Source organism: Rhinatrema bivittatum, chromosome 2 (genome assembly GCF_901001135.1).
Source record: "Rhinatrema bivittatum chromosome 2, aRhiBiv1.1, whole genome shotgun sequence".
NCBI classification, from domain to species: domain Eukaryota; kingdom Metazoa; phylum Chordata; class Amphibia; order Gymnophiona; family Rhinatrematidae; genus Rhinatrema; species Rhinatrema bivittatum.
The window spans coordinates 305,315,140-305,338,752 of record NC_042616.1 but is presented as its reverse complement, the minus strand read 5'-3'; the positions used below and the strand labels follow the sequence as shown (position 1 = coordinate 305,338,752).

At 41.6% G+C, this 23,613-nt stretch overlaps 1 protein-coding gene across 2 annotated transcripts in view; it reads left to right on the top strand.

Annotated features, from left to right (window-relative positions):
* The window catches only part of TNS3 (tensin 3), a 592,547-nt gene that overhangs the window by 218,568 nt on the left and 350,366 nt on the right, over nucleotides 1-23,613 (top strand). For both annotated transcript variants that reach the window (XM_029589689.1, XM_029589690.1), the window contains exons 9-11: nucleotides 8,449-8,513; nucleotides 9,932-10,015; nucleotides 22,305-22,417. In XM_029589689.1, coding sequence (XP_029445549.1) covers nucleotides 8,449-8,513; nucleotides 9,932-10,015; nucleotides 22,305-22,417 — 262 coding nt within the window. The remainder of the gene's footprint in view (nucleotides 1-8,448; nucleotides 8,514-9,931; nucleotides 10,016-22,304; nucleotides 22,418-23,613) is intronic.

Here is a 23,613-nt window from a genome sequence, read left to right as displayed (position 1 = left end):
GCCACGGCTTCCCTACATTCATCACCTGTGAATTTGAATGCACCGCTTTGATTTCCTTGATAGAAAGGCAGTTTACTGAAATTAATTGAACAAAGCGAAACCATCCTGCCACAGGCTGAAGCTTCTCAGCTTCCATTTGAGGTGGAATTAGTAGGATCTTGTAGAAAGGACGATTTTCAAAGCTGTTTAGAAAGGGTAGATTATGTATCTGAAAATCACCCTCACTCAATCCGGTTGAATGTACATGCATGGGCTTTTGTAGCGCGTGGACTGTTAGTTGGATTAAACAGGACCATTCTGGAACGGAGGAGAGGACAAGTGTTAAGGTTGGGGGGAGTAAATGGCGCACCTGCGTTGGCAGTTTCAAATGGTCGGGCGCTGTTTCTTCCATGCTTGGCCACCCACAGCAGGTGCACAGAGCACACGGGCACATTTAGCATGCGCACCCTACACCAGCTTCACTTCACAGGGAAACCGCCCACGTACTTGGTAGCTAGCGGCCTGTTGAACCTGCTTTCTAAAGTGTTTATACTGATCTATGGTAGATAGGGGTAGGGAGGCCTTAGAATTCATCTGATCAGGGAGAATAAGCTAAGTGTGGCTCAGGCAGCCATTCTTCATTTGGCCCTTTAACGTGCCATCATATAGCTTTTCCATAATTTATAGGCTGCACCTCGTTCATTGGCCAGGAGACATAAACAGAGGCAGAAGTTTTGTGTTTTTGTATTTTTTTTTTCTAGTTGGAGTTGAATCATTAAATCCTATCTTCTAATTTCATCAAGCCCCCTCCTAATAAATCAAACAAAAAAAAAACAAGCTATCTTACTTCCACTGTTTATGGTGCCATTTGTGTTATTTTATTTGTGAATTTTTAAAAAATAGAATTGTGGATCATGATCCTAGAACGGATCTTCCTCAAAAAATTGCCTGGCTCGGGGCTGGCAGATATTCATTTAAAAGCTGCCCAAAACTGAACACGGAAGGCCATAGACGCCTTATCCCTGAGTATGGGAAGCAGTGGAACTGCTGCTTAACCTGTGAAAGATGTCTCTGGGGTGCGGGGGAAGGGGATGCTGAGTGCTCTATGCAGGCCAGTGGCAGGAGCAGTGAGTCTTGGCACCGCTAGCTGGGTAGGCTTCAATGCACAGCAACAGTTTTCCCACAACTGAGTTTCAAATGCATTCCATTTCAATTTCACACACACAGAATGAACAAACAGACAATGAAATGCTAAAATAAATTAGAGAAGCTAACAAAATCAGCACAGCAATAATGGGTGATTTTAATTAGTTTTGTATCGACTGGGTAAATGTCACATCAGGACATGGTAAAGAGGTAAAGTTTCTAGATGAAAGCATGAAGCAGCTGGTCCATGAACCAATAAGAGGGTAAACTATTTTAGACCTACTCCTTAGTGTAACACAGGACGAGCAAAAGTGGCATTTGGAGACTCCAAGGAGAAGAGAAGGAATATGTAGATGCTGATGAGGAAAAAGCAAAATTGCTTAACAAATATTTTTGTTTGGTATTCACTATGGAAGGACCTAGAGCAGGACCACATGAAACAAACCTAAATAATATTGGATGTAAGGTAAATCTCAATCAATTTTTAGAACAGTGTGTTTGTGAGGAGCTAACTAAATTTAAAGTAGATAAGCCGATGAGGCTGGATGGGATACATCCGAAGGAACTTAGAGATGTCCTGGTAGCTCTGCTGGCTGACCTTTTCGATGCTTCTTTACATTCTGGAGTAGTTCTGCAAGACTGGAAAAGGGTGTATGTGGAGGCTGGAAACTACAAACCAGTTAGTCTGACCTCTGTGGTGAGCAAACTAATGGAATCACTGCTAAAACAGAGGATCATGCAATTTTTGGAATCCAGTGGATTGAAAGATTCCAGGCAGCATAGTTTTACCAGAAGTAAATCTTGTCAGATGAATCTGATCAATTTCTTTGATTGGGTGACCAGAGAATTGAATCAAGGGAGACCGCTAGATGTAGTATACTTGGATTTCAGCAAGGCCTTTGTTGTGGTTCTTCACAGAAGACTTATAAATAAATTGTGCGCCCTTAGTATGGATCCTAGAATAACAGACTGGATTAGAAACTGGCAGAGTGGAAAGTGACAAAGGGTAGAGGTAAATGGCATTTTCTCTGAGGGAGGGAGTTGTTACTAGTGGTGAGCCTCAGGGATCGGTCCTTGGACCGGCTCATTTCAACATTTTTGTGATCGCCATAATGGAAGGGTTGTCTGGAAAGGTTTGGTTTATTTTTACCGATGATAACAAAATCTGTAACAGGATGGACAGCCAGTAAGGAGTAGAAAACATGAGGAGGGATCTAGTGAAGCTCAAGGAATGGTCTAAGGTCTGGCAGCTAAGATTTAATGCTAAAAAGTGCAGAGTAATGCATTTAGAATGCAAAAACTCAAGGGAGAAGTACCAGTATTTAAAGTGAAATTCTTCTGAGCACAGAACAAGCAATGGCAAAAGCCAGAAAGATGCTTGGCTGTTTAGAGAGAGGAATGGTCAGCAGAAAAGGGGAGGTGATATTGCTCCTGTATAGGTCCCTGTGAGACCATATTTAGATAGTGTACAATTCTGGAGACTGCACCTTCAAAAGGATATAAACCAGCTGAAGGTGGTGTTGTGATTCTGTGGATCCAAGGAAGGAAGTAATAGCCTTACCTCAACTGGAGACCGAACGGTGCCTGTAGAGGAGTGATGAGGCTCGATCCTGTGGGATTTGAGACAGGCAACAGATGAACCAAATCCTAAGTCCAGTCAGGGTTTGAGGCAGGCAGCATTTAAACCAAATCAAAGTACAGCCAGGGGTCGAGACAGGCAGCAGACAAACCAAATCCAGCAAGGGATTGAAGCAGGCAGCAGACAAACCAAATCCAAAGTCCAGCAAGGGGTCGAGGCAGGCAGCAGGCAAAGCAAATCCAAAGTCCAGTCAAGGAGTCAAAGCAGGCATGAAAAAACTCACCGACAGAGAAACCAAGCACTACACAAGCCTGAGGCAGAGGCAGGGAAGTGCAGCAGAGATGGCATTTAAATCTCTAATGTTCCCGCTCTCACTGCGGGAACTTCCAGCAGGGATGGCCCAGTATGACAGGGGAGAGGAGCCATAATGTAGCGTGCTTCCCATCATGCTCCTCTCTGAGGAAGCCACCGCCAACGGCTCAATTCCTAACAGGTGGCTACTAAAATGTTCAATGGTCTTCATTCTAAAGTATATGGGGATAGACTTAAAGATCTAAACCTGTACACCTTGAAGGAATAGTGGGATAGGAGAGAGAGGATGCTCTTTGGAGATTTTAATCTGCCGGGTGTAGACTGGAGTATCCCTTCTGTGGAATTTGCGAGATGTAGAGAGATAGTGGATCCTCTCGAAGGGGCTATGCTCAAACAAATGGTAATGGATCCCACAAGGGATGGAGTAATCCTGTACAGACAGGTGCCCACCTAAATACAAGTGATCATCAGATGGTATGGTTAGATATTGTGAATAAGACACACAGAAGTCACACCAAGACCTGAGTTCTGAATTTCAAATATACGGACTTTGACAAAATGGGGATGTACCTAGAGGAAGAACTAGAAGACTGGGAGAAAATGGGCAAAGTGGAACAATAGTGGGCTAAATTAAAAGGAACTATTGCAAAGGCAACATATCTATATGTTAGAAAAGTAAACAAAAGTTAAAGGAAAAAAATCAATTTGGTTCTCAAAGGAAGTGGCTTCAAAAATAAAGGCAAAAAGATCAGCGGTCAGGAAGTATAAAGGATCCCAAAAAGAGGAACACAGGAAACAATACCTGTTAAAAATGAGGGAGACAAAGAAAGAAATCAGAAAAGCCAAAGGTCAAGTGGAAGATGGGATTGCCCAAGAGATAGTGGTAACAAAACATTTTTAAGATATATAAGAGAGAGAAGAAATGCCCAAAGTGGTATAGTGAAATTGAAAGGTGACAAGGAGCAGTGTGCAGAGCTAAACAAGGAAATGGCGAAAATATTAAACAAATACTTCAGTTCTGGTTTCACTAAAGAAGTCCCTGGAGAAGAACTGTTGCTGGTTAACAAGACCATAGAAAGGAATGGGCTAGACACAACTCCTTTTACAGAAGAGTGTATATGCGAAGAGCTAGGAAAACTGAATGTAGACAAGTCCATGGGGCTGGATGAGGTACATCCCAGGATACTACGAGAACTCAATGTTGTCTTGGCAGGTCCACTAAATGACCTGTTCAGTAGATCCCTGAAAATGGGAGTGTTGCTTTGAGATTGGAGAACGGGTTGTGGTCCCACTTCATAAGAGTGGTAGAGGAGGCTGGAAATTACAGGCTGGTTAGCCTCACCTCTATGGTGGGAAGATTAATGGAGACAGTGCTTAAAGAAAGGACACCAAACTATTTACAATCTAGTAAGTTCCTGGACCCGAGACAGCATGGATTCACCAGAGGAAGATTGTCAGACAAATCTGATTGATTTTTTTTTGATTGGGTGACTAGAGAATTGAATCTAGGAAGAGCACGGGATGTCATCTATTTTGATTTCAGCAAAGCTTTTGATACCATTCCACATAGGAGACTTGTGAACAAAATAAGAAGCTTCAGAGTGAGCGCCAAGGTAATGGAGTGGATCACAAACTGGTTGACTAATAGGAGACAGCGTGTAATGGTAAATGGAACCTACTCTGAAGAAAGATCCGTGTTAAGTGGCGTGCCATAAGGATCGGTATTGGGACCGATTCTGTTCAATATCTTTGTGAACGACATTGTGGAAGAGATAGAAGGTAAAATTTGTCTATTCGCAGATGATACCAAGATCTGAAGGAATAGAGAGAATGAAAAGTGATCTATGAAAACTTGAAGAGTGTTCAAAGATTTGGCAGCTGGGATTGAATGCCAAGAACTGCAGAGTTATGCTCTGGGATGTGGTAATCCAAAAGAGCTGTATGAGATGGGGGGGGGGGGGGGGGGGCTGATGTGCACGAACATAGAGCGGGATCTTGGGGTGTTAGTCTCTGGTGATCTGAAGATGGTGAAGCAATGTGACAAGGCGTTAGCTAAAGCTAGAAGAATGCTGGGCTGCATAGAGAGAGGAATAACCAATAAGAAAATGGAGGTGGTATGTCCTTGTACAGGCCCTTGGTGAGGCCTCACCTGGAGTACTGCGTTCAGTTCTGGTATCCTTATTTGAAAAGGGATAGAGACAGGACGAAGGCGGTCCAGAGGAAGGGCTACCAAAATGATGTGGAGTCAGTATCAGAAATCTGAGGAGAGATTGAAGGATATGAATATGTATACCCTGGAAGAGAGAAGGTGCAGGGATAATATGATACAGACCTTCAGATACTTAAAAGGTTTTAATGATGTGCAAATGTCAAACCTTTTCCATTGGAAAGAAATCAGTAGAACTAGGTGTCATGAAGTGAAACTCCAAGGATTTGCCCTCAGAACCAATGTCAGAAAATATTTCTTCATGGAGAGGGTAGTGGGTGCCTGGAATGCCCTTCCGGAGGGGGTGGTGAAAAACAAAACAGTGAAAAAATTTCAAAAGGGCATGGGATAAATACTGTGGATCCCTAAAGGTTGAAGGATGGAAATGAAGAAAAGAGTGCATGGGGTAATTTGATGGTGTGGTGATTATTACTCTTAAACAATAAGCCTTGATATTGTTGGTGCAAATCCATCATTACTCTCTGTTTCAATGGCAGGGGAAACAGGGGAATTTGATTTGTTCAGCAACCAATGAGGGCCCCAACTTTTACAGTCTGGAGAAACAAGAATAGGGGTAACTTGCTGATGTGGTGGTTACTACCCTTAACCAATAAGACTGACACTTTGATGCAGCTCAAACATTGTTCTCTGCTTCAACGGCAAGGCATAATGGGGAATTGGATTCAACAGCAATCAATGAGGGCCCTAATTTTTACAGTGTGGGAAATTGATAAGCAAGGGAAAAATTGGGAACTGAATTCAAACAACTAACGAGGGCCCTGACTTTTATGATCTGGGAAACTGATAAGTTTGGGGTGACCTGTACTTACTATCATAAGCTTACTAGGAAGACTGGATGGACCATTTGGTCCATCCAGTTCCTTATATTAAGGAGATAATTACCTTGTAAATTGTTACGCTCTTGTTATGTTTTTCTTGTTTTTAATCTATCCTTCCATACTGTATTTGGTTAACCCCTCGCCCAGTTCTCCCTCCCTGTTGAAATGTATTCTCCAAGCTTTCAGTTAAGATGTGAACCGGTATGATGACCCCACTAATACCGGTATATAAAAGTTTCTAAATAAATAAATAAATTTCTACTGTCATTTCTATGTATCTGTTTGTTTCTATGTATTTAGTCCAAAATAAAAAGTTATAAAAAAAAAAAAAAAGAATTAGAAAAGGTACAGAGAAGGGTAATCAAAATTATAAAGGGGATAGAATGATTCCCTATGACGCAAGGCTAAAGAGGTTAGGACTTTTCAGCCTGGAGAAGAGACAGCTAAGGGGAGATATGATAGAGGCCTATAAAATAATGAGAGGAGTGGATCAAGTAAACGAGAGAATTGTTTACCCTTTCAAAAAGTACAAAGACTAGGGGGACACAAAATAAGTTGTACATTTAAAACTAATAAGAGAAAATATTTTTTTTTACTCAATTCATCATTAAGCTCTGAAATTCGTTGCCGGAGGATGTGGTGAAAGCTATTAGTGTAGCTACATTTAAAAAAGGTTTGGACAGGTTCTTGGAGGAAAAGTCCATAAACCATTAAGGTGGATTTGCAGAAGTCCACTTCTTATTCCTGGGATAAGCAATGTGGAATCTTTTATGTACTCCTTGGGATCCTGCCAGGAACTTATGACCTGGATTGGAAACAGAATGCTTTGTTTGGTGGACCTTTGGTCTGACCCAGTATGACAATCGTATGTTCTTATTAACGCAAGTCATCAGGACTTCAAAAGAAAGCGCCTTCCAAAACTGATGTATGGGAAGTTTATATAGGACCTGTCATGTAATTCTATTATTCTATCATATTCTATTCTATCATATTCTATCATATTCTATTCTATCATATCTATTCTATCATATTCGCCGACGATGTCCAGATTGTGATCCCCATCAAAGAATCCATCACTAAAGCTCTAGAACTTTGGGAAAACTGTTTTCAAGAAATTAACGATCTCTTATCCAGCTTAAATCTTATTCTAAACCAATCAAAAAGCGAATTCATGCTAATCTCTCCAGATAATTGCAAAATCACTACAAACCCGCCAGCCAACTTGCAAATCTCAAAAGTAAGAGATTTAGGAGTTTCTATAGACAACCGGCTAAATTTAAAATCGTTTATCAACCAAACAACCAAAGACTGCTTCCACAAACTGCACGTATTAAAAAGAATAAAACCCCTATTTCATTTCCATGATTATAGAACAGTGCTCCAAGCAATAATATTTGCGAAAATTGATTACTGCAACTCTAATCCTACTAGGCCTCCCATCATCCCACACTAAACCTCTCCAAATGATACAGAACACGGCAGCAAGAATTCTAACAAACAAAAGGAGAAGAGATCACATTACACCAGTCCTCAAAGACCTTCACTGGTTACCAATCCACTACAGAATAATTCATAAGTTCCTCACCACAATCTACAAAAATATCCATGGACTGGCTCCACTCCATCTACAAATAGCTCTCAAAAAACACTCCTCCAACAGACCCATCAGAGAAGCATATAGAGAATATCTACAAGTACCTCACAACAATACTACCCAGCATATAACATTGAGAGATCGGGCCTTCTCCACAGCAGGTCCCCCACTATGGAACTCAATCCCCTTAGAATTACGACAGGAACCATGTCTTCCAACCTTCAGGAAGAGACTTAAAACATGGCTGTTCATGAAAGCATTTCCGGACCCTTAATGATTCACTTCCATCAAATGCAGCAACACTGAGCATCTTCTATTAAACTGAAACAGACAATACCAACCAATCACTACAAGGTTTTACTTCTTGTTAAACTTTTTATCTCTCCTCTAACTCTAATCCCAGTTAGAATAACCCCTGTTTTATTGTAACTTTTTCTTCTATGCACTTGTTATACTTTTGTAATGTATACTCTTACGTTTTAGCTATGTACGTTATAATGTATTGCTCACCCCTTGTTTTATGTAAACCGACATGATACGAACTTCCGTGAATGCCGGTATAGAAAAACACAAATAAATAAATAAAAATAAAAATTATTGACCACACTAGAGAAAAGGTAATTGTGACAAATAACCATTGACTGTTTTTACCAAAGAAGCTTAAGCTGTTGACCTTCTCTGTGTGTACAGTACTAAGCCACACCTTATTTGTGAAATGGGGTTTGGCAGAGGTCCTAAAAATCATGAGAAAACATGTTTAACTCTTTTTTTTTTTTTTTTTTTTTTCCCCCAGGGTGGCAAAGGAAGGATAGGCGTTGTGATATCATCTTATATGCATTTCACCAGTGTGTCTGCGAGGTACGTCATATTCCTGTTTCTGGAGCTTGCACGGTGGAACAGAGTGTATTAAAGGACAAACGTTTCATGTGCTTGCTTTCACGGTCATATTAACATGACAAAATATTGTCTCCCAGGCATAGGGTGCTTAAGTACTTTACAGTAAGACTCGTTAGTGGTGGTAGAACTTTTGTGCCCAAACAAAAATCCAGCAATCAGAGTAAAACTAATCTTGGACCAAATATTTAGTGTTCTGTGGTATGCAGACATGACAGACATTTGTTTTTTGAAGAGAAGATTTTACAGGAACACAGAGGTTGAGTAAGAGTCATGCAAACCAAGCATTGCATCTGAATAAACATTTATTGAAGGTTGTATCACAGCCATTAATAATATATGGGTCAATTTTCTGTTAGAAGCCCAAACTGGCTCCTTTTGAAAATTGGCTAGTGCTGATCGCCTTAATTTAGGTCCCTAAATAGGGCAGCTACAGGGGGCAGTGTTAGGGCAAAGACAAAAAGTTAGCTGCTTAGCACAGCGGTAATTTTCTGCCCGGTCACCAACCTGGAACCTTTTTGAACCGGCTTTTTTTTTCCCACTGAGAAAAAAAGGCAGGTGGAGGCTGCTGCTGGCCCAGAGCTGATACCTTACTTTTTAGGAAATTACCACTGCTCATCAGTGGTTTTCAGCACTAGGAGCCCGTGTACTATAACCCACAGTGCCCTTTTGTACCATTTTATCACAATATATTTCCCACGAGATTTACTAAACTGCAGTCCCTGAGTACCACATTTTATTGCATCCCGCGGAGGTTTCCCCACGCACTTTCACAGCTGACAGGAGCGAAGGGAAGCTGCGGATCAGCAGGTGCCATTTTTAAAGACTGACATTAGAATGAGATGCAGCGTGCTACTATTATGCTCGTGTTGCGCTGGATTTGTTTTGTGCAAGGCTGCGATATGGGCAGATAACACGAGTTCTGTGCCACTAATGCACTGTATCGTGATTTGGCAGCTTAGTACATTGGCCCCTTAGGAGCCTAAATTTAGGAAAATGGAATTGCAGGCTTAAATTTAGGTTTCTAAATTGAGGTTAATTTTCATCTGAAAACTTGGGCTACCTAAATTCATCTGAAAAGCTCCTTAAAATGTAATCACTGGAGATGTTTTTTTTGCTTATTATATTGTTTCTATTCTGATGAGATACTCATTCACCCCAAACAGCCTGGTGGCAAGGTGCCAACCTTCCTGGGGATATCAGTTTTTCTATTGAATGCTTATTCTCTTTTTCCATGGTTGCAGAGTACTTTGTCTCTTACAGTCATGTGGGGGTTCTCTGTACTGTACATTAAAAAGGCAAAGCAGATGAGTTGCTGCTTACATACACACAGGGCATGATGCGCTCAGAATAACAAGATGCATCTCTGTCTGTTTTCACAGTGCTGACCAGGCACTAGACAGATTCGCAATGAAGAAATTCTTTGATGATAAAGTTTCAACTTTAATGCAACCATCTCAAAAAAGGTATTTTTAAATGTACCTGTATCTGTTTGCTTGCTTGTTTTTTTTTTTTTTTTGCTAATCGCTGCATAGGTGGTCAAAGGTAAGTTACATGGAGCCCTGAAATGGAATTTATGGATCACAAGAGTCCTGGGAAGGACAGAAGCTTGAACATTTTGTGTGCTGTGATGCATCCTCAAAAGTTTAGTCTCACTTTTAGATTTAATTTATTCCTACAGTACTCCACTGGCACAGAAGTTTAACAGAGCCAATTATCTTTGCTGCTGTTTTGAAATTCAGATTTTAGTTCTAGTGCAACTGTGCTTCAGACTTAACCTTGCTGTTCATTTGGAGCACGATTCGCTTCTTTCATTTTCCCCAATCTAAGTTTATTTATTTGTCGAGTTTTATATACCGTTGTTCGGTTTCGCCATCACAACGGTTAACAAAATTCTTTCAGATATTGTATCAAGTTGTAGATCACCTTTTTAGCTGGCTTTATGTTGGTAAAAATCCCTTCTGTGTGACCTAAACAGTGGGAAGTAAAAATGTAATCTGACCCTGAGCATTTTCTTTCAGATTGCTTACCAAGTAGAGTCCTGTGCCATTCACATCTCCCAAATGGAACCTGAAGTGCCAGCATCCATCCTGGCATTGCATAGCGTGGTACACAGACCCAGTAATCTTGGCATTTCTGCCACCATAAAAGGGACACATTGCGGTTCCTTTGTAACTGCAGAGCAACTGAGTCTGTAACTGGCTTAACAACACAAAGCAGGAGTGAGAAATTGCTGTCCATGCATTTTGATCCGTATGTTTGGGTTGCTCACTGCCATTTTTATTTCCTTCCACAAGATAAAAGAAAAAGGAGCTCTAGGGCAGCAAACCGTTTAAGGACAATTTTCAAAGGAGTATATATTGAAATATGAATGTTTAAGTGAGTTAGTAGTATAAGACTTATCCAACTAACTTACAAGGAATATTCTCCTAGGACAAGCAAGATGGTAGTCCTCACATGTGGGTGACATCATCTGATGGAACCCGGCCCGGGAAACTTTGACCGGCAGACTGAGATTGCCCAGCCTGCTGCTATCCGTGTGTCCACGCGAGGTCCCCCTTCAGTCTCTTCTTTTCCGCGGTAGTGGAGATCAATTTCAAGGAGTTGGTTTTTTTTTTAACTTTTTGGGGGGTTTTCTGCGTTGGGTCCCCCTTCACGTTTGGTTCCTCCGTTCGGTAGATATCCTTGGCTTTGCCTTCGTTCTTCTTCCCAACTTCTGCACCGTGGTGCCCGTCTGTCATCAGCTGCGCGTCATCCTCTCTTTCGATGGTGTCGTTCAGTTTTCGACGGTGACCATGTCCATCACGGGTCCACATGAGGTGTATATCCTCTGCTTGGGGCCCTCGCACAACGTCCAGGAGTGTCGTTTGTGCTACCAAATGACCCCCAAAGGACGTTGGGCGTGCCTAGACAAAATGGAGAAGCTCTTCGGATCTCCTAAACCCTTGATATCGGCTTTGGTATCCTCGATGCCCAAGGACTGCAGGGATCTTAACCTTGTCCTGGCCAGGCTAATGCAGCATCTGTTTGAGCCTCTCAAGTCCTATGACCTGAAGTTCCTCACCTGGAAAGTCATGTTCCTGGTGGTGATCACTTCCGCTCGCAGGGTCAGTGAGATCCAGGCCCTGGTCTCCTATGCTCCCTACACAAAATTCTTCCATGATCCTGTGGTGCTGCTGCATACACATCCAAAATTTCTCCCTAAAGTGGTGACTGTTTTCCACATCAACCAGTCAATTATCCTTCCCACGTTCTTCCCATGGGCTCATTCCCACCCAGGGGAATGCGTTCTCCACACCTTGGACTGCACGCAGGCGCTCGCTTTCTACTTGGATTGTACAGCGACCCATAGGCAGTCCACCCAGCTCTTTGTGTCTTTTGACCCTAAAAGGCTGGGAGCAGCAGTGGGGAAGCAAACCTTGTCAAACTGGTTAGAGGATTGCATTGCCTTCTGCTGTGAGCAGGCAGGCCTTCAGCTGTCTGGCAGGGTGTAAGCTCACTCTGTGCGGGCTATGGCGGTGTCAGTGGCCCATCTGTGTGTGGTTCCTGTTGCTGAAATTTGTAGGACCGCGGCCTGGAGTTCCCTCCACACTTTCGCGGCGTACTATTACCTTGACGGGGATAGTCGCCAGGACAGCACTTTTGGCCAGTCTGTCCTGCGCAATCTCTTCCAGTCCTGAACCCAACTGTCTCTCATCGTGCTCTCTGTGGGACCAGACCGCCCTTGTTTTTCCCATAGCGCCACAGTTGTGTTGTGCTCGTTGGCACGTTGTTTGGCTACTGTGGATCTTTCTGGTCGAATGGAGCAGTCTGGAGCTCTGTAATCACCTACATGTGAGGACTACCATTCTAGGAGAAAGTGCAGTTGCTTACGTGTAACAGGTGTTCTCCTAGGACAGCAGGATGTTAGTCCTCAGGAATCCTGCCCGCCTTCCCATGATGTTGGGTTCACCTTCGGTTTGTTATGTTATTTTCTCGCTCGTACTTTTTGCTATGTTACGAGACAGAAGGGGGACCTCACATGGACGCGCTGATTGCAGCAGGCTGAGCATGCTCAGTCTACCAGTCAAAGTTTCTAGAAACATTAACAAACGTTTTCTGTGCTGGGCTCCATCGGATGATGTCACCCACATGTGAGGACTAACATCCTGCTGTCCTAGGAGAACACCTGCATCATGGCTATGCTGCTGAATATCCCCGAATAAGTTGATAGTTAACCAGATAAGCCTTATCCTGCTAACTTTAGACCTGCTATTGAGGTCTACCTTATTCAGTTAACATAGCTGGATAAGTTTAAATGTTAGGGATGTGCATTCGTTTCATTCGTTTAATTCGTTTCATACGTTTCCCATTACATGTCAATTAGATGTGCATTCGTTTCATATGTTTCATACGTTTCATATTACATGCTTGTATAGGAAACGGATGAAACAAATGCACATCCCTATTAAATATCCCTACTTATCCAGCTATGTTAGCATTGGATAAATAGTTCCTCTACAAAATCCCAATTTTCTGCCTTCAGCCTCTGCCACTTATCTGGCAAAGTGGCACTGAATTTTGACTCCAGGGTTTAGGTATCTAATTTTGGGAATTAGTATCCTAAATTGATCTTTTGAAATGTTACTAGGGTTGAGTCCTTAAATTTAGGTGCCTAGTTTCATTAGACTTCTAAATTTAGGAGCCTAAAAAGTGTGTGGCTACAGTGGTTGAATTTGGGCAAGGAATAAAGGTTACGAGCTTACCACTGATTTTCAGCACTAAGCACCAAATTTAGGTCCTGCATTGAGACAAATGAATAGCATGCCTAAATGTACACCCCTAAATGTAGGTGAAATTTCAGCTAGAAAGAGGCTGATATTAAAAAAGAGATGAACACTTAAATTTAGGTGCCTATTTTTACCCTAACTTAGGGTCCTTAATTTTTCAGCTGAAATTTCACCTACATTTAGGGGTGTACATTTAGGCGGTGCTATTCATTTGTCTTAGGTTCCACAATCCTGCAAATAACATTTTTTGAGTGACATGAGTTCGCAGTCAAAGCAGGCAATAGAGCATCCAATAACTAGTCCATAATTAGATGCATAATGAAACATTTTTCCCAAGGCACCTTGATGAAGTAAAGAAAAGATTTAAGAGTGATTAATATTCAAGGTGCAAAGTGTTAATTTCATAAATGGATTCATAAGATTTTCAGTAACAGCAATACAAATCCAGCAAGTAATGAACACCCAAGGCAGTGAACTTTTATTCTTTGGAATAATACTGTGCTTATGCCAAATGTATACTATTAGCTACAGTTCTTTAACTTTCACTTCTGCATGGCAGGCGCCCATGCCTTTATCAGCAGTCTGTCAGCTGGAAGTCAAACAAGGTATACTCTGAATTATTAGGAAGTATTATTTGTGAGGTGCTGCCCAGGCTGCAGCTGACAGTTAGTTGTATGGTGGTCAGGGAAAAAACTGCATCATTCCAGGCTTGTTAGAGGCTAGGATGTTTCAAGGTTGGCAGAGATTTGCTACACAGTTTTAAGAAGGAAATTCTCAGTGTTTAATAAATCAGTATCCTTTTGATCATCTAAAAAAAAATGTTTTTATTCCACTTCCCATATTAAATTGAATCACATGTTGGTTTATCATCTCTAATGTTAAAGACTTTTTTTGTTTTTTAATGAATCGTAGCTCTGTGCAGCCCTGTATGGATCCCCTCAGCATAACAGCTCCTCACTTTGATGTGCATCTTGCTTACCAAGAGTAGATTTTTAGAAGCTGCTTGGAGCTCACTCAGCCTGCTTCACGCACTGCCACTTCATGTGGCTTTCACCCCAGTATTGGGGAGAGTGCAGATTTCTTCTGCTTGTAGTGGGAATGCCTAGTAAAGACAACCTACAGGCAAAAATATAAAACCCTGGCTAAACAAAACCACGAAGCTAAACTTGAGTTATAACTAAACTGTCTTTCCCCAGGATATGACAACACAAATTGGGCTTTTTGGGCACACAGTGTAAATTAGTACATCAGCTACTGTTTGGAGGAAGAATGGCACTAGCCCAAACCTGAAAATCAAAAGATTGGGCCCCTCTACTCAAGACTGGCTTTCCAAAGCCGGGGGACTTCATAGGGATGGAAAATATCACGGCATCAGTTAGAAACCAGCAGGATCAAAATAAACAGATTTGGTCTCTCTTCATGTAAGCAGTCACTAATTGGACCCCAAACCCCCTCTAGAGCAAAACAAAACGGAATCTCTTAAGGGAGTGAGTTTTGGGCACCCAAGGTAAGAAAATAGCAAATAAAGTGCAGCCAAGCTCCTATGGCCTTCTTCCTCCCCTTCATGCCCTCCGCATACCAACTCTATGCCCTAAGTCATAAAAAGTGCTCGTATCAGTACGGCAGAATTGTGACGGAACTTTTAGGTACTGTATGTACTGCTACCAACGAGCTAACAAACCAGAGTCTCCAGTTGAGCTGTACTTAATACTGTAAGAAAAAAAAAAAGGGGGGGACAAAGCACTACCTTACCTTGGAGTAAGAAGGGAGACCATGATCTCATATATATCATAAATGAATTAACATATTGAATGATTGTAAAATGCAATACCTGTTACACTGTCCACTATAGAACCGAATAACTTAACTTTGAAAAAAAAAATGATGGCTTTTTGTGTTGGTACTCAATACCATATCTATTGGAGCTAGTGGCATATCTGGAAAGAAGGGGGATATATTTTGCAGGTGTTGTGCAGTACTGAAAGGCAGAAAAAATTTAACCCGGACCACTGCAGATGATAAAGTAAGTACTGAAAATGCAGAAATCCTTGGGGATTTCATTAAAGCATATGTTATAGAATTTAATAAAGATTGTTATTAACACTCTAATTTGGGAGAAAAATTCTGGTGAACCAGTAGAACCAATTAGTATTGCAGGTCTAGCAGTCTGGATAATGCTTCCCTGCTGGTTTGCTGAGTGCATCTAGGGAGAAAGCAAGATATAATGTACTTGGATTTCATTAAGGCCTTTTACATGGTTCCAAACAGGAAACTTTTATTTAAATAGATTGAGTGCCCTTGGTATGGAACCTAGAGTTATTGACTGGATGGGAGGCAACAAAAGGTAGTGGTAAATGGAGTTTACTCTTAGGAGGGGGGCATTTATTAGTGGTGGGCCTGGAGGATCAGTCCTGGGTCTCTTCAACATTTTTGTGAGTGACATAGCAGAAGGATTGTTGGGAAAGTTTGTCCTTTTGCCGATGATGACAAAATCTGCAACAGGATAGGTAGCCAGAAAGGTGTGGAAAACATGAGGAAGGATCTAGTGAAGCTCAGTGAATGTTCTAGGGTCTGGCAGCTAAGATTTAATGCTAAAAAGTGCAGAGTAATGCATTTGGAATGCAAAAACCCCAAGGGAGAAGTACCACTATCAAAGGTGACATTTTTCTGAGCACAGAACAAGCAACGGCAAAAGCCAGAAAGTTGCTTGGCTGTTTAGGGAGAGGAATGGTCAACAGAAAAGGGGAGGTGATATTGTTTCTGTATAGGGCCCTGTAAGACCTCATTTAGGTACTGTGTACAATTCTGGAGTTGGTCCAGAGGCTGGCTACTAAAATGTTCAGTGGTCTTCATTCTTAAGCATATGAGGATAGACTTAAAAATCTAAACTTGTACACCTTGAAGGAAAGGCGGGATAGGGGACAAATGATAGAGAAATTTAAATATCTCAACGGTTTCCATGCACAGGAGATGGGGATCTTTCAAAGGAAAGGAGGCTCTAGAGCAAGAGGTCATGGGAAGAGGGTGAAAGGGTTAGATTCAGGAGTAATCTAAGGAAATATTTCTTTACAGAGAGGGTGGTGGATGTATGGAAGTGCCTTCCAGTGAAGGTGATGGAGACAAAAAAGGTATCTGAATTCAAGAAAGCATAGGATAAATACAGGGGATCTCCGAGGGAGTGATGGGAATTATAAAGCCAAATTAGTTGGGCGAATGGGCAGACTAGATAGGCCATACAGTCCTTTTTTTTTTTCTGCTGTCATGTTTCTATGAGGTCCATATTCAGAAGCATTGAGCTGGATAACTCAGTTTTCCAGTTAAATTAATATTTGGGCACTTATCCGGCCGGATAAGTTAGGGGCATTTCGTGGGTATAACTGGAAGGAGTTGAGTTAGTGGGATAACTTCACCAGAGTGGAACCAGGCTGCTGGTGCTAACTTTTAAAAAGGAGATAGAACAGCTTTTAAACTAGAAAAAGGGCAAAAGCCGACATCACTCAGCAGTGCATGGTTTGGAGAAATATGTATCTTTGAAGGAAACTAATGAAACAGGAGAGTTAGGGCATCCCAACAGAGAGGTTCCAATACAAGCAAACGTAGTCCAAGTGCCTATAAGTAAAGAATCACGTGAACTAAAGAATTCCAAATTATCCCTATCAACTGAAAAGCAAGTTGTTTCTACAAACAAACACACTTTGAAATGTCTGTATGCCAGTGCCAAAAGTCTAAGAAATAAGGTGGGAGTGTTAGAGTATATAGGAGTGAATGAAAGAGACATAATTGGCATCTCAGAGACTTGGTGGAAGGAGGATAACCAATGGGCAGTGCTATATCAGGGTACAAATTATATTGCAATGATAGGGAGGATCAATTTGGTGAGGGTGTGGCACTTTGTCTGGGAGGGTATAGAGTCCAACAGGCTAAAGATCATACAAAAGAATAAATGCTCAGTAGAATCTGTATGGGTAGAAATCCCTTGAGTGTTGGATAACAGTGTAGTGATAGGAGTATACTACCGTCCACCTGGACAAAATGGTCAGGCAGATGATGAAATGCTAAGAGAAATCAGGGAAGCTAACCAATTTGGCAGTGCAGTAATAATGGGAGATTTCAGTTACCCCAATATTGACTGGGTAGATGTAACATCAGTACATGCTCAAGGCATAAAGTTCCTGGATGGAATAAACAACTGCTTCATAGAGCAATTAGTTCAGGAACCAATGAGAGAGAGGGAGCTATTTTAGATTTAATTCTTAGTGGAATGCAGGATTTGGTGAGAGAGGTAATGGTGGTGGGTTCACTTGGCAATAGTGATCTTAACATGATCAAATTTGAACTAATAACTGGAAGGAAAATTTAGTGTTACAGCTCTAACACTAAATTTTCAAAAGAGAAACTGATAAAATGAGGAAAATAGTTAGAAAAAAACTGAAAGGTGCAGCTGCAAAGGTTAAGTGTACAGCAGGTGTGGACATTTTTTCAAAAATAAAATCTTAGAAGCACAGTCCAGATGTATTCCACTCATTGAAGGTGAAAGGAAGACAAAACATTTACCGACATGGTTAAAAGGTAAAGCAAAAATGGTTGTTTTAGCCAAAACATAATCCTTCAAAAATTTGAAGAAGGATCCATCAGAAGAAAATAGGAAAAAGCATAAGCATTGTCAAGTTAAGTGTAAAACATTGATAAGTCAGGCTAAGAGAGAATTTGAAATGAAGTTGGCCATAGAGGCAAAACTTGAGAGAGTTGGTTGGACCATGTGGCTAAAGGGGTTCTTAAATAAGATAAGGCCATTGCAGAAATACTGAATTAATTCTTTGCTTCTGTGTTTACTAATAAGGATATTGGGGAGATACCGGTTCCGGAGATGGTTTTCAAGGATGAGGAGTCAGATGAACTGAACCAAATCACTGTGAACCTGGAAGATGTAGTAGGCCAGATTGACTAACTAAAGGGTAGCAAATCACCTGGACCAGATGGTATGCACCCCAGGGTTCAAAGGAACTCAAAAATGAAATTTCAGATCTATTAGTTAAAATTTGTAATCTAATCATTAGTCATCCATTGTACCTGAAGACTGGAGAGTGGCCAGTGTAACCCCAACATTTATAAAGGGCTCCAGGGGTGATCCAGGAAACTAAGGACCTATGAGCCTGAATTCAGTGCTGAGAAAAATAGTGGAAACTATTCTAAAGATCAAAATCACAGAGCATATAGAAAGACATAGTTTAGTTTAATGGAACAGCATGGATTTACCCAAGGGAAGTTTTGCCTTACAAATCTGCTTCGCTTTTTTGAAGGAGTTATTAAACATGTGGATAAAGGTGAACTGGTAGATGTAGTGTATTTGGATTTTCAGAAGGCATTTGACAAAGTCCCTCATGAGCGGCTTCTAAGAAAACTAAAAAGTCATGAGATAGGAGGTGATGTTCTTTCGTGGATTACAAACTGGTTAAAAGGCGTAAATCCCCCGACAAAGGTAAGGGGGGGGGGTTTAGACAGGGCCGGGCGGGTGGGTTAGGTAGGGGAAGGGAGGGGAAGGTGAGGGGAGGGCAAAGGAAAGTTCCCTCCGAGGCCGCTCCGATTTCGGAGCGGCCTTGGAGGGAATGGGGTAGGCTGCGCGGCTCGGCACGCGCCGGCTATACAAAATTCATAGCCTTGCGTGCGCCGATCCAGGATTTTAGTGGATACGCGCGGCTCCGCGCGTATCTACTAAAATCCAGCGTACGTTTGTTTGCGCCTGGAGCGCAAACAAAAGTAGGCTGTTCGCGCTCGTTTTAAAATCCGCCCCTTAGTGTTTGGGTACTTGCCAGGTTCTTATGACCTTGATTGGCCTCTGTAGGAAACAAGATGCTGGGCTTGATGGACCTTGGTCTGACCCAGTATGGCAACTTATGTTCTTAACTTGTCTGGTTAACTCTGATATTCAGAATTAGCCAGTTAATTTATCCATCTAAATGTGGTCATCTCTAGATCTGTCCTAAGTTAACCTTACTTTAAGATAGCCAGGTATTTTCAGTGGCGCATTTGTGCTGCTGAATATACAGGCTAAGTTAGCCGGATAGTTTTAACTGGCTAACTAGATGAGCCACAAGGCAGCTGAATATGAACCCTTATATTTCTATGTTTTTAATTCTCTTCTGTGGTCTCTCTGATACATGATATTTATTTATTTATTTATTTTGAATTTTTATATACCGATATTCCTATAAAGAATATAGATCACACCGGTTTACAATGGAACTGAACTTTCGCTGGGAAGCGATACATTAAACAATGAACTTAGCAATTAGAAACATTCAGAAAAACATTTTGGAAACAAGGGAGCCATGACTAACCATAACAAACCGAAAACAAAATAAATGTGGATAAATAAAATAATGATAAGTAAGTAAATACATAAATAAAATAAAATAAAAATAAATAAAATACTTTATTTAAAACTAGGATAGATCCTCGAGGGACTGTTAAAAGATAGATCAGTAAGTCCAAATAACTGTTAGCATAAGGTCTTGGAGTCATGTTCTGGGACCATTATCAAAGAGAACTTTGGTTTTCAAGGAAAGTTTGATTGAACAACCAAGTTTTTAAGTCTTTCTTGAAGGTTAGGAGACAATGTTCTTGACGGAGGTCAGGAGGGAGAGAGTTCCAAAGAGTCGGCCCAGATGTAGATAACGCTCTTTTGCTTAGAGAAGATTTAGTAGGGAGGGCATGCAGAGAGCCTTTGTAAGCTCTTCTGATTGGTCTTTCAGAGGTATGGGCCCGGAATTGATGGCTCAGTTTGAGAGGAGCGATGTTATGAATGTCTTTATGTATCATCATAAGTACTTTGAATGAAATTCTGGCTTTGATTGGTAACCAGTGTAGAGACTGCAGTATGGGCAAGATATGCTCTCTTTTATTTGATATGAAACAACATCTCAAGTACTTCTGGAGGGTGATATTCAAAAGCCATTTAGACGGATAACTGAAATATTATCCGTCTAAATGGCAGAATCGGCATATTTATAGACTTATTCGGCTACATTCTAGCCAGGTAAGTGGGGGGTATTCCAGGGACAGGCAGGGAGATGTTTTGGGGAGGAGCGGAATTAGTTGCATAGGTTAACAAGCTAACCGATATTCAGAGTTTGTCGGTTAACGTAATGCGGCTAACTCTGGTCGTGCTGCTGACATGGCCTAATGTTAGCTGAGAATACCAGACTAAATATACCTTGCTAGTTAGCTGGATAAGTTTATGTGTACTTGAAAGAGCTGTTCCCCGGGGACAGAGTTGGAGCAAGGGAAGCCATTGACGCATGAACTTTAAAATTTCTGCCACCCCTGTGTCTTTCTGAGCTGACCGTGTAGTTGGACGCATAAGCACATAGGTTCTGAGCCACATGCATGTGCTCCTCAGTAGCCGGCAGGGCGCAAACAGAAATGACCTCTGGAGGCCAGACTTGTTATATATAACGAGGTTAATTTTATAATGGCCCACATAGGCCGTTATGTATAGAAAGGATTCGTGAACTTCAGCCCTAATTTTCAAAATAGACTTACCCACTTAGGTCTGCTTTGAAAATTAAGGGGTTATGTGCGTAGCCCTTCGTGACACACACACACTCTCTCTCACACACACACTCACACACACATCTACGTCTGTTTGGGGGCATGTGTAAATGTGTATGTGTATATTTACGCTCATATTTTTGTTTGGTAGGAAGGGGAAAAGAGCAAGGCTGTTTGAATCTGGTTGGGCAGGGAGGAGAATGAGGACTGAGAGTGCTGGATTTGGAGGTGGCAAAAATGCAGGACAGAGGTGATAGGAAGTGGCAGAATGTGCTGGGGGAAGAGTGCAGGGGTCAGATGGGAGGGCAGGAGACAGTGCCAGGGTTGGGCTGGGGGGGAGGGGGGGTATGTGTCAAGGATGTTGGGATCAGGCTGGGTGAGAAAGGGCTGAGACCACTGGGGCATAGATGGAGAGGGGTGGAAGAGAGTTCTGGTGTCAGCCAGGGGGGAGAGAGTGCACAGCACTCCATTCTGACATATTCTCTGTTGAATTTTCAACAGGTGTCAGCTACTGTTTGGAGGTGGAATGGATGTTTTATAACAAGGTGTTGTGATGTGAGGCTGGGAGGAGAACTGGAGGTAGACTTGGCAGTAAGGTAGGGAAGCATTTTTTCACAGAGAGGATTCATGGAACAGCCTTGCAGTAAAGGAGGGCAAGAGGGCACAGGAATGGAAATGTAATTTACAAAACAATGAGATGAGCACAGAGGAGGAGCCTGAGTAATGGGAAAGCGAGCATGAAGCAAGCAATCAAGTGGGTTCTGCAGTACTACAGTAGGTAGGGAAAATGGGAAGATTAGAAAGCTGTAGCAGTTTGTCTGCTGTCAATTTCTCTGTGCCTGACTGAGCAGAAAACAGAACTTTTTTTTTTTTTTTTGTAATCTCCAAGGATCTTAATACTTCTAAAATAAATATTTGAGCTCTGTATTGGTTCCTTAGACTGAGGTATTTCGTTTGATTCAGATTGCAAGTAGCCTGGTACATTTTAAAAGTAAATGTAAGTTTTATTTTCCAGTGTTTTCTTTCCAAATCGGAGGGGGAAAAGCAGGTGTTGAATGGTGTCATACCCAGGAAGATAATCCTTTTGTTGAAGGAAAAGGAGTAAAGTCAAAAGGAAATATAAATTGGTCAATATTGTATTGGAAATTTTGTAGTGGAGCAGTGGCATGATTGGAGGTAGCAGATGTAGGAGTTGGTCGTGACCATGAATGAAAAGAGGATGGAGGGCTAGAAAATAGGGAGACCAGTGGGAGAGAAAACAAAGGAGAAGACAACAGGGCATGCAGCGTCCTGTGCATCAGAATATAATTCACTCCGGTTAGATACTGTGCTTAGAAGCCTGTAGGGAGCTAGCCAGTCAGACTGCATGCAGATGCAAGACGAAATATTCCCCAGGTAAAAAGATTGGCTTTTCATTTTCTTTCTTTCTTTTCAGGTATGTGAATTTCTTTAGTGGTCTTCTCTCTGGGTCGGTGAAGATGAACACTGCTCCTCTCTTCCTGCACTTTGTTGTTCTTCATGGCTTGCCGGGCTTCGACGCTGGTGGAGGTAAGAAACGTGTTGAGAGATTAACTTGGAAAACCAAACAAAAGAACTATCAAGAAAGAGGCAGACTTCTTTCATTCCTTCTCTCCCCTCCACTCATCTTCATCCTTATAACGATCCTCTATAATTAGGTCATTGACTGCAGATGCATTCTACCAATTTAGAATGGTTTTATATTATACATGAATGACGATAAGACGCTCATATGGGTGAACCAACAGTGCTCTGGATCAGATTAGAACCAATCTACTTTTTTTTTCTGCATTTGCTTTTATAAAAACAAGATGACCAGCCCTATAAAGTGATAAAAGCATGTAATTGAGGGATTCCATTATTATAAACCTTTATTTAAATCTAGCCTCTGGCGATCAAAGCCACATTGTAAAATTGAGACTTTGGGCTGGTTATCTGAGGCTTCTCGAAGAGCTGCAGGCCAAATCGTTTTTTTTTTTTGTAAGGGTTATGACTTTTGTTGCATTTTCCACTCTGTTTTCTCCCCACCTTCCATATCAGGTGCTGTGTTACAGGGACCCATACCAGCCTAAGGGTTGGAAGGACATCGCTCAGTACCACTTATTGGCCAGTAAGAACTACCAAGACATCCCTAAGCATAACTTCCTCCTCATCCAGTTGGACCAGTCCACAATGGTAAAATTGTGCGTGGCGGCCTATACACATGTATGTGGCTGCGCTTGGTTTTACCTTAGTATTTCGTAACATGCGCGTATCACATACATGCCTATTATAAAATACACACAGGCCAACGCGCGAATACCTGCAGTGCATTGAAACCACATATTTCAACGCATTGAGCGCGTGTACTTTACCCTCCTATTTTAAAAATATGCACTCATGTATTTTACACGTGAAAATAAAGTAGCACTTCCTCGAGTAAATTGGTGTATCTTGAAACAAACGCGTGTGAGTGAAAATACCAGTTTAATCAGTTAATCTACCAGTTTCCTCAGTCCTCCTCCAGGTCATCGATACCCTACTGGTTCTTCAGTCTGAATCCCCGCCAAGTTCACCCAGACCTTCCAAGTCAGCCCCACACAATAAAAATATTTAATATCAATCATTTGCACCAGATAATTAGCAGGTGTAAAAATATGCGAGTAAGTTTAAAATGTATGCGCATGTCTTTTAAAATGACTTGCGCGTGTAACTGTTGGCCCCACCCAGGAATGCTCCTAGACCGC